At 41.6% G+C, this 12,052-nt stretch overlaps 1 protein-coding gene across 1 annotated transcript; it reads left to right on the top strand.

Moving 5' to 3' along the window:
• Window positions 1-5,118: 5,118 nt before the first annotated feature.
• Window positions 5,119-6,048, top strand: LOC136169259 (olfactory receptor 8A1). Its single transcript, XM_065937054.1, has one exon. It carries the CDS (start codon window positions 5,119-5,121, stop codon window positions 6,046-6,048), a length of 930 nt encoding a protein of 309 aa, XP_065793126.1.
• The last annotated feature ends 6,004 nt before the right edge of the window (window positions 6,049-12,052 follow it).

Genomic DNA, 12,052 nt, shown 5'->3' on the forward strand with positions numbered 1-12,052 from the left:
TAAATAAATTAATTTTATAGAAAACAATTCTATGAGAAGAATATTTCTTTCATCACCTCTTGTGTCTAATGCAGCCTATTTTCAATCCTATGTTTACCTTCATCTGCAGGTGGTTTTTCTTTGTGTGCTGTGTTCTTGGGGCAGCAATCCTGAGCCTCTGGTGGCCTGATAGAACTGGAGGTAGGAATTGTAGTGACTGATAGCAAATATGGGGTCGTGTTTTCCTATTTTATATTATTAGATGATTGTGGGAATCAATAATTAACTCAATGCTGTCTAGGATTTTCCCATCTGCACCTCACTAAGTAAATACTGTTCATCCTGTACTGCCCTGTGATTTCTGACAATGGTATATTCTAGGTGGATTTTCTATGTTTCTTAAGTTTTAAGAGGTGGAATTTGAGTAGAAGGGAATTTGTAAGATAATTTTAATTTATTGTTCCTCCCTGCAAGAATTTTTTTTCTTTTTTACAATGAATGGAAATAATACTAAAAAAAATCTTAGTTACATCTGATAGCAATTATTATAAAGTTAGCAATTTAGCCATCAGTAATTTAACATGTAGAGTTTATAATGCAATTCAGATTTTCTTGTCTTCATACTGTTAATATAATCAAGTTACTATTATTATAGGAATGAGACAATGCATTATAAAATTATAAAGTGATACATTAAAAAAGGTTACAAAAATTATTTAAAATACAGGTATGATTATACACATATAGATACATACATGAAAATGAAAGGACATGCTCAGTCATGTTGGACTCTTAGGGACCCTGTGGACTGTAGCCCACCAGGCTCTTCTGTCCATGGGATTCTCCAGGCAAGAATGTTGGAGTCAGTTGCCATGCCCATCTCCAGGGGATCTTCCCGACCCAGGGATGGAACCCAGAGTCTCCTGCATTGCAAGCACATACTTTACCAGCTGAGCCACCAGGGAAGCATAGATACATATTTTTTTGATGTTCAGTCTCCAAGTTGTGTCTGACTCTTTGTGACCACATGGACTTCAGCATGCTAGGCATCCCTGTCCCTCATCATCTCCCAGAGTTTGCTCAAGTCCATGTCCATTGAATCAGTGATGTAGATATGCATTGAAGCACTGAAAAAAAAGTAAAAATCATGATGACTATTGCTTGTCTCCAAGGAGCTGGAAGGGCATTTTATTTTTGCTTATTTATACTCCTGATTTTCTGCAATGCACATATACTGGCTTGGTAATTTTTCTTTTTTATTTCTTAAATTAATTAATCGGTTTTGTTTTGTTTTGTTTCCTGCACTGTGTCTTTGGAGTTGCACAAAGTCTTCCTCTAGTTGCAGCAAGTAAGGACTACTCTCTAGTTGCTGTGCGGGGGCTTCTCTTGACAGTGGCTTATCTTGTTGCAAAGCACGGGATCTAGGGCACAAGCTTCAGTACTTGCAGAACTCAAGCTTAAATAGTTGTGGTGCATGGGCTTAGTTGCTCTGTGGCATGTGGGATCCTCCCAGACCAGGGATCAAACTCATGTCACCTGAGCTGGCACACAGATTCTTAACCACAGGACCACCAGGGAAGTCCTGCTAAGTTTTCTTTAATGCAGCTGAAATTGACCATAACATCTATCACCTTTGTCCAAAAATTCAATAAATTAACTTCTCTAAATAATAATAAACTGCTACCAAAAAAAAAATAACCTAGAATAAGGTAACATAGTTTAGTGGACAAATAAACTGGCAGACAGAAGTCCTAAGGTTTAGTTAGACCCAGTTCTGTGTCTTCCTAGTTTTATGCCTTTTGGTGACTTATTTAAATTTTAGAGCTTCTGTTTCTTAGAGAAGAGGAAAATAATACAGCATTCCCCTTTTTACATGCTATGCACAGTGTAAGACATCAAAGATAAACACATTGAATCACAATATTGCTTAGACCTCTAGGTGCATCGATTTGTAAGGCTACACACTTCAGCCAAGGGAAGAGCTCATGAATCAGAAGAAAGCAGTTTCAGTTCCAGATTCTTCATAATTAGAAAGTCTCTGGAAATTCACTTAGTGTCTGGCACTTCAGTTTTCTCCATATAAACATGGGAATGGGGGTAGTCTTTCTATCGCCTTCTGATGTCTATGTCCGAAGCTTTCTCTATCTCCTTTATACTCTAATAAAACTTTATTACACAAAAAAATAAATAAATAAAAAAATAAACATGGGAATGAAAACTCTATTCTAAACACATTTCTCCTCATATGCAAAAATTTTCAGAGGAGTTAATGAGAATGACTTTTGAAGAACAGTATACAAAAGTCAGTAACTATATAAGTAACCAATTAAAATAATGCAAATTTAAGACTTTAACTTAAAGAATACCTGTCAGAGAAGGGATATCTATAGGTATCATAGCCAGCAATGATGATCCATGCTTCTTAGGACATATCTGTAACTTAAGTACTTTGTCATTAGGGAGATGATTCTTTGATATCATGATCAAAAATGAAAATAAGAACAATAATAAAAGGAGCTGGTGAGCATTTACTCTGGAATATCCTATATATCAGGGCCCAGGCTTCACCAGAGATGAATAAATTAGAACCTCTCTGGGTGAAACATAGATATCGACACTTTTTAAACGTTGCAGGTGATTATAATGTACAGCTAATGTTGAGAACCATTGTCTTAGGGCCCGAGGCCAGTGAAAAACTAGGAAAACATTCCAGACATCTACTGACAACTCACATTTGTATAGGAAATGACATCTACGTGTAACTCTATGACTGATTCATATCAATGTATGACAAAACCCACTGAAATGTTGTGAAGTAATTAGCCTCCAACTAATAAAAATAAATAAATAAATAAAAATAAAAGTACTTCTGGGGAAAAAAAATTTTAACTGCATTATCCCATGTTATTTTTACAACCACCTTAGAAATTGGTATCATTCATCTCTTCATCTTTCAGACACAGAAACTGACTTGAAACTCAATAATGCTGTTATAACTACCATATCCCCCTGACACTTCATCAATCTGAGATAGGTTACTGTATGTTCACATTCAGTCAATATTTAGGACTTGCATAAATGATAGAAGAATTTCATTTCTGAAACAAAATATATCTCTGATATTAACTCTATTGCTTATTACCTACAGGATTGAGATTCTCAAACTTGAACCTGCTTCAGCCTCATCTGGAGACAGTGATATACAGATCACTGGGCCCCATCCCAGAGTTCCTGACTTGGTAGGCCTGGGGTGAGGCCTGAGAATCTGCATCTCTAATGTCTTCAAGTGATGCCAGTGATGTTGGTCTAGAAATGCACCGTTTGATTTATTTTGAATTCCAGACGTGGAGTTCATAGAATGAAGAGAATAGTGTGATCTGTAGTGCTTAGAAAGAATCCAAGGAGGACCTACAGACTTTTGAAAAAGAAATGGATTTGGTTGGTCTTATAGGAATCATAGAGTAATTTTTCTTAAACTAGGGGAATTATTAAGATGATCTGGTTCAATCATTCTGTTTATAGATAGGGAAACCAAGCCCAGAGAGGCAAAGGACATGTCCAAAGGTACACAGCTAGTATATGCCAAAAATGTCTGAAGTTCAGATATTTTTATTATTAGGTCAATTCTTTTTCTCTATACAGCGATTTTGGATTGTGTAGGATAGAAATTAGGATGGAAATTGGGCCTAATTGAATCAACAGGTTTGTATGAGAGATCCATGGGAGATACAAGCTGAATAAGGTGAAGACCAGATCCTGGAGGATCTTGAACATTATCTTTAAGACTTTAAATTCAGAACAACAGGGAGGCATATGAAATACTTCAAGTCATTCTGTCTTTTCTCTCCAATGAAGGTGATGTAGGTATGTAGGTATGGAGAATAGATTGGGGTTGAGGAAGGAAGTGGAACCTTGAGGAGTCTGAAGGACCTTGGAACAGTCCAGGTGTTAGTGCAGTTAGAGGCCTTGTTGCATTTCAGCTTGAGTTTAGAAATTTGTAGGGGGTTTTGAAGATGACATGCAATTCTATGGTAAGATGTGTGTACCCAGAATTCTTAGAGAGAGCTTGAGAGTAAAAAGCCTGGAGAGCTAGCCTTCTACCTTAACTCTGTATAGGGTTGTAAATGATATTTTAGTATCTAAGTGATGGTTCCTCTTAAGAAAGGCAAGCCTGGAAAGTAGCAGTAGAAGATAACACTATACTAGTGTGAAAATAGTGATGGAGGAAGGGGAAAGGGCAGAAGGAGCAGATGGACAATGAATGGGATCAGCTTCCAAGGGAGGGCCTGGACATCTAGGTCGGAGCAGCTATATTGTAGCTAGAGAGTCAGGCCTCCAGGGACTGCAGTCTCACATGGTCGTTTTAGGACGCAAGAGGCCAACAGAAGTAAGATCTGCCTGCACATGCTTTGTAAGATCTACCCACAAATGCTTTGGGTGGAGGGGTTGTGCTGAAGCCCAGGCCCATACATGTATCCACATAGATTTTCAACCAGGGCTGATGAGAATAGATTGATACAGTCCTTACCAGGCCAGTGAATTGGCACAGGGTACGATACTTTAAAAGCTTTTCCATCCTCAGGAATCTTTTTCCATCTCTAAGGAAAAACTTTAAAAGTCAGCAAGAAAGTAAGAACACAGACCTTCAAATAATATCTCATACTGGATCTGAGAGTTTGGGTTGCATAAAAAAATCTGGTCCTAGAGTATTCAATAAATACTGAGCAGGACCTGTTAAATACCAGATGCTATGCTAAGTGTTGGACTTTAATCTTTTGATCATATTGCACCAAATGTTGTTGACACAGAATATTAACATTTGGTTCTAGTTTACATTAAGCCCCATGGGGATTCGCCAGGCAAATACTGGAGTGGGTTGCCAGACCCACTGTGCTAGGCTATTTGAGAAGGATGAAAGTGACAACAGTTCCAGATCTTGCCCCCTTTTTGGCTCATCTTTGAAATACTCAGGGTCTTGTAATCCTCCTGAAACAAACAGCAGGATGAGGGAATATTCATCAGGAAAGACACCAGGATCACTCAGCTGGCCCAAATTCTCAAGACTAGCTTCACCAAGGAGTGCAAGAAGCAGCCATTCATGAAGTTCTTCTCTCACATCACACAGGGCCCCCAAGGAGAATGGTTGCAGAAAATCACTCCACAGTGACAGAGTTCATTCTTGGAAGTTTAACAAGTCGACCAGAGCTCCAGCTCCCTCTCTTCTTCCTCTTCCTTGGGATCTATTCCATCACCATGGTAGGGAACCTGGGCATGATAACCCTGATTTGTCTGAATGCTCAGCTTCACACCCCCATGTACTATTTCCTCAGCAACCTGTCCTTCGTGGATCTCTGCTACTCCTCTGTCACTACCCCTAAGATGCTGGTGAACTTTGTGTCCGAGAAGAATATCATCTCCTATGCAGGGTGCATGTCCCAGCTCTACTTCTTCATTGTGTTTGTCGTTGCTGAGTGTTACATGCTGACAGTTATGGCCTATGACCGCTATGTTGCCATCTGCAGACCTTTGCTTTACAACATCATCATGTCTCATGGAGTCTGCTCCCTGCTGGTGGCTGGGGTCTATACCATGGGGTTCATTGGTTCAACCATAGAGACTGGCCTCATGTTGAATCTGCCCTATTGTGAACACCTCATCAGTCATTACTTCTGTGATATCGTCCCCCTGATGAAACTTTCCTGCTTTAGCACCTATGACATTGAGATGACAGTCTTCTTTTTGGCTGGATTCAACATCATAGTTACTAGCTTAACAGTCCTAATTTCCTATGCCTTCATCCTGTCCAGTATCCTCCGCATCAGTACCACAGAGGGAAGGTCCAAAGCCTTCAGCACATGCAGCTCACACTTTGCAGCTGTGGGGATTTTCTATGGAACGACCGCATTCATGTACTTGAAACCCTCCACAGCCAGTTCCCTGGCCCAGGAGAATGTGGCCTCTGTGTTCTATACCACAGTGATCCCCATGCTGAACCCCCTGATCTACAGCTTGAGGAATAAGGAGGTAAAGGCAGCCATGCAGAGAACTCTGAGGGGAAAATTGCTCTGATGCAAATGTCATCATTCTTGCTCAAATTTAAAAATAAGTTGTTATAGACTTTTGGACTCTGTGGGAAAAGGCGAGGGTGGGATGATTTGAGAGAATAGCATTGAAACCTGTATATTACCATATGTGAAATAGATTGTCAGTCCAGGTTTGATGCATGAGACAGGGCGTTCAGGGCCGGTGCACTGGGATGACCCTGAGAGATGGGATGGGGAGGGAGGTGGGAGGGGGCTTCAGGATGGGAAACACATGTACACCAATGGCTGATTCATGTCAATGTATGGCAAAGACCACTACAGGGGGTACTCTTTTGCCCCCTTCTGATGCCTGTGTCAGAAGCTTTCTCTATCTTCTTTATACTTTAATAAAACTTTATTACACAAAAGCTCTGAGCGATCCAGCCTCGTCTCTGGCCCCCGGATTGAATTCATCTCCTCCGAAGGCCAAGAATCCCGTGTCTCATCGTTCAGCAACAACCTTTCATCTTGGGGGCTCGTCCGGGATCCTTCAGGACAAGATGGGAGCTAACAATTCCAGCCTCACTCCTTTGAACTGTATCCTGAAAAACTGGGATAGATTTGATCCCCAGGGCTTAAAGAAGACACACCTGGTCTTCCTATGTGATACTGCATGGCTGCGGTACCCACTGGAGGACAGCGAACGGTGGCCAGTTGGAGGGTCTCTTAGATGGGCCTGATAATCTATGTGAGCCTACTTCTGCTGACTCCAAAAATCCTGAGTCTGCCGTTTGATCCTCAAGACAATGTCTTCCTGTCCTGGGCTCACTCCTATGCTGCATTCCACAATCGGTCTAACTGCTGGGTCTGCGGAGCACTCCCCTCTTCATCAGTGAAAGGCGTCTCATGGTGGACATCTCCACTTCAAGGAAAGGACTTTCTCCAAGTCTGCAAATACCTTCAACAATCGCATATGATGCCTCTTCTTAAACTGATGACATCTAACAACCTTAAGATGGACTGATGTTAACTATGGACATAATGTGACTTTTCATTTTGATTTTAACTTGGTTTAATGATTATTTTGCCTTACATCTGTAACTGTATAATGGGGTTTTTTAACCGTCTAAAAACTTTTAATTTACAAATAGTTGTCCAAGCTCCTATGAATGCCACAGCCTCCTTCAACTATTACTTGGAGCCCCTGGATCAGACATCCTCACTCTGAGGATTAGGAGAATATGTTGCCTCACCAATTTAGGGACAACGCCCCTTATCAGCTCGGAAGCAGTTATGGAATGAGAATGATGCCCCTTTTCCCTAGGCAACATAATTCTCCTAAAAGAAAAGGGGGGAATGAGAGAGTCATTTCCTAGGCAGGTTGATAAGAAGTCTATGGCTCCCCAAGGAGAGAGGTCTGGGATATTCAAGGAGGAAGAAAGGACAAACTTTTTACTTTTTTCCTCTACATTCCTTAGGGTTAAATAACAGTAATGTATCCTGCCTGAGGACAATCTTTGGATTAAACCCTCTGGCTAATTCTGTTATCTTAAAATGTAAATTATGGGAGTAGGTCTGGTCTTTAAAAGGATGTATCCTGCCTGAGGATGATCTTTGGATTAAACCTTCTGGCCAGCTCTGTTATCTTAAAATGTAAATTATGGGAGTAGGTCTGGTGAGGTCTTTACAACCTCCAGACATTCTTTGGATTCACTGGAGAGTATATAACTCCATTGCTAACACTAGCAAAGGAGGTACTCTTTTGCCCCCTTCTGATGCCTATGTCAGAAGCTTTCTCTATCTCCTTTATACTTTAATAAAACTTTATTACACACACACAAAAAAAAAGACCACTACAATATTGTAAAGTAATTAGCCTCCAATTAAAACAAATCAATTAATTTAAAATTTAAAAAAAGAAAAAACCAAGTTGTTATGAATCCCAGAGGGAACTCGTCTGAATGCTCACCACCTGGGATGGGATACAGTCCCTTCTCTGAATGTCTGGGTGACTTCTCCTGCCTCCTTCCCTCTTCCTTCCTTCCCTCTCTCTACTCTCAGATCTATTTAAAACCACATGATTTTAATGTCATTTCTCTCATTTAAGAAACATTTTCTCTATCCTGAGCCCTATGGTAGAACTCTGCTCTCTTAATTGCAATTTAGCATCAATTTTAAACTTTGGCAGATTCACAGATAAAGAGAGTAAACAGCGGCTACTGGGAGGAGGGACACTGGGGTAATGGGATTAACGCTACTATGTACAAAGTAAATAAGCAGCAAGGATGTATTTTATGGCACAGAGAAAGAAAGACATCAGCTTACAGTAACTTTAAATGCCGCTTTAGTTGCTAAGTCAGGTATGACTCTTTGTGACCCCACAGACTGTAGCCCGATGGGCTCCTCTGTCCAGGTGATTTCCCAGGCAAGAATACTGGAGTGGCTCACCACTGGAGTCACCTATAAAAATGCTGTACATCTTGAAAACATATAATATTAAAATTAAATATAATTAACACAATATAAATGTATGATGTACATGTATAATGTATATACATAAATGTATAATGTAAATATAAATGTAAAAAATATAATATTGTAAAAATGAAACTTTCAGCAGTGAGTCTGAGAGTCATTCACTGTTTAATTTTCTTCTATGTAGAAGGTATTTCTCAACTTAATTGCTACTTTTTTGCACTTGGGGGTACACAAGGCAGAGAGGTGGGTCTGAAAGTGACCAAGAAGTGATGCCCAGGCTTTCTCATCCAGCCTTCCTCCTCTCCTCTCTTTGGCTCCTCCCTACTTATTCCTCCCCAAGAACTTCTACCTGATCCCTTTGTGTGATTTTCTTAGTCACAATAATAATAATGCCAGCCACTAACATGTTTTTGGACACTTATTCTTATCCACATTAGTCTCCTAAATGCTTTATATGCCATATTTCAATTGCACTTCACAATAGTTCCGTACCACTGTTTCCCCATTTACTGTGGAATTTAGTGTGGTAACTAGCCCAAGGTCACACAGCTGGTAAGTAAAGACACTGGGATTCAAACCTGAGTCTAAGTGACTCTGGAGCCCACACTCTCGGCTCTCAATCATCCCCTGTGCTTTAGGCTGGTGCTCCCTCTGAACAGTGTACTCATCCTGCCCTAACTGTGCTCTTCTAATTTCAAATGCCTCCTGAAACCCATTCCTCGGATCCTGACCTTTCCTCCGCTTCCCTAATCTCCACATTTATAGAAACTTACTCGGTATAACTAAGGAAAGGTGACACCAGAGTGACCAGCTCACCAGCTTTGCCTGGCACTTCACCTCTTTTAGCACTGGAAGCCCCCACACTGGGGGTCTCAATTTTGGTGGAAAGTGTCTTGCAATAATTTTACATCCCCAAAATTATTTCCAAAGCTACATGAAGCTAATGACATCATTATTGTTTAAATATTTAACATGCGACATAGTTAGCATTTATTTTTTAAACACTCACTGTTGTAACAGAGGCAAGCACAGACACTCACACACACACACACACACACACACACACACACCCTCTTTGCTGTCTGTTAAGGTGCCCTTTGTCATCAACACAAGGAGCAGCCCACCACCCATTTTATAAAATTTATTTTATGATTTTGTTTTCAAATTATTAAATGCTTAAGGTGTATCATTACTTTCATGACAGATAATTGGCCATACCACCCATATGGCAGAAAGTGAAGAAGAACTAAAGAGCCTCTTGATGAAAGTGAAAGAGGAGAGTGAAAAAGTTGACTTAAAGCTCAACATTCAGAAAACTAAAATCATGGCATCTCGTCCCACCACTTCATGGGAAATAGATGGGGAGACAGTGGAAACAGTGTCAGACTTTATTTTGGGGGACTCCAAAATCACTGCAGATGGTGACTGCAGCCATAAAATTAAGACGCTTACTCCTTGGAAGGAAAGTTATGACCAACCTAGATAGCGTATTAAAAAGCAGATACATTACTTTGCCAACAAAGTCCATCTAGTCAAGGCTATGGTTTTTCCAGTGGTCATGTATGGATGTGAGAGTTGGACTATAAAGAAAGCTGAGCGCCAAAGAATTGATGCTTTTGAACTGTGGTGTTGGAGAGGACTCTTGAGAGTCCCTTGAACTGCAAGGAGATCCAACCAGTCCATCCTAAAGGAGATCAGTCCTGGGTGTTCATTGGAAGGACTGATACTGAAGCTGAAACTCCAGTACTTTGGCCACCTCATGCAAAGAGTTGACTCATTGGAAAAGACCCTGATGCTGGGAGGGATTTGGGGCAGGAGGAGAAGGGGACAACAGAGGATGAGACGGCTGGATGGCATCACCGACTCGATGGACATGAGTTTGAGTAAACTCCGGGAGTTGGTGATGGACAGGGAGGCCTGGCGTGCTGCGATTCATGGGTTCACAAAAGAGTCGGACACTACTGAGCAACTGAACTGAACTGAACTTACTTTAATCTCAGTCTTCACTGAGACATGTCCTGTCAGGTTTATGACGTGCTGATAACTCATTGCTCTGAGTCCTGAATGATATGTAGGTGATCACAGAGGATGAGGGAGGGACCCAAGCAGAGAAAACAGCATGAAAAAAGACATCGAAGTGCAGAAAAACCCAAGTATATTTAGGGAAAGGTAGATGAGATTATAGAGCTTCCTGGTGGCTCAGCAGTAAAGAATCTACCTGCCAGTACAGGAGACCTGGGTTCAATCCCTGGGTTGGGAAGATCCCCTGAAGAAGGAAAAGGCAACCCACTCCAGTGTTCTTGCCTGGAAAATCCCATGGACAGAGGAGCCTGGTGGGATACAGTCCATGGAGTCACAGAGTGCAAAACAACAGGTGAGATTATGGCTAAATCACTGAGTCTACTGAAGAGTGTAATAGGAGAACTTTAGGGAGAGGGGTGTGATTGTTCATCTTATGTGTCAACTAGGTGATATTGTATTAGATGGAAGTTGGAGTTGTTATTATCTTTATTTTTATATGGACACCAGTATGATTAAGGGCGATGTGTATGGGTACCTAGTTGACAAACAGCAGACCATGATGGTTAGTTTTATGTGTCAGCTTGGCTAGGCTATGGGTCCAGCTGTTTGATCAAACACCAGTCTAGATCCTGCTGTGAAAGTATCTTGTAGGTGTGATTAACATCATGACCAGTTGACTTCAACTATCCTCCCTAAGGTGAGTAGGTGTCATTCAAACAGTTGAAGGCCTTAAAAGCAAAGAAGTTTCTCGAAGAGGAAAGAATTTTGCCCCAAGCCTGTAACATAGAATCCTGCCTGAGTTTTCGACTTGCCTGCCTGATGGGATTGAAATTCAAAACCAATATCAACTGTCAGGGCTTCCCTGGAGGCTCAGTGGTAAGGAATCTGCCAGCCAAAGCAACAGACTCGGGTTCGATCCCTGATCCAGGAAGATCCCACTCGCCATGGAGCTGCTAAGCCCGTGTGCCAGAACAATTGGCCCTGTGCTCTAGAGCCTGGGGCCACTCCTGAGCCCACATGCCACAACTACTGAAGCTGGCACAGCCTAGATTCCATGCTCCACAACAAGAGAAGCCACTGCAACGAGAAACCTGCACACCGAAGCTAGAGAGTGGCCCCCACGAGAGAAAAGCCCACTCAGCCGAGAAGACCCAGCATAGCCCAAAATAAATAAAATAAAATTTTTTTAAATATCAACTCTTACCTGAATTTCCAAGATGCCAGGATGCCTGACCAATTTTGGACCAATTGCTTGAAACAAATCTCTCTCCAGGTACATATATGGGGGAGGCGGGGGAAGCTGTGTCCCTGCCAGTCTTAATCCTAGCTCTCCTGGGTCTTGTCCTTCCCTGCCCTGTGCTGCTGGGGCTGGTACACCTGCCCTGGACTGATGAGGGTTTAGTGCGCAGGCTCTGTGGAGAAGAGCAAGCCTGTGTGTTTGGTGAGGCAGGGAGGGTAAGGAGTCCTAGTCAGAGCTGAAAGAGGCACAGGAACTAGAGAAGTAAAGGCAGAAGGGAACACGTTCTCCTGCTTCCTGGGGTTCCTTCCCC

This window comes from Muntiacus reevesi, chromosome 5 (genome assembly GCF_963930625.1).
Source record: "Muntiacus reevesi chromosome 5, mMunRee1.1, whole genome shotgun sequence".
In the NCBI taxonomy this organism is placed as follows: domain Eukaryota; kingdom Metazoa; phylum Chordata; class Mammalia; order Artiodactyla; family Cervidae; genus Muntiacus; species Muntiacus reevesi.

Coding starts and splice junctions, on each gene's coding strand:
- LOC136169259 (XM_065937054.1), top strand. CDS start 5,119: ATGGTTGCAGAAAATCACTCCACAGTGACAGAGTTCATTCTTGGAAGT.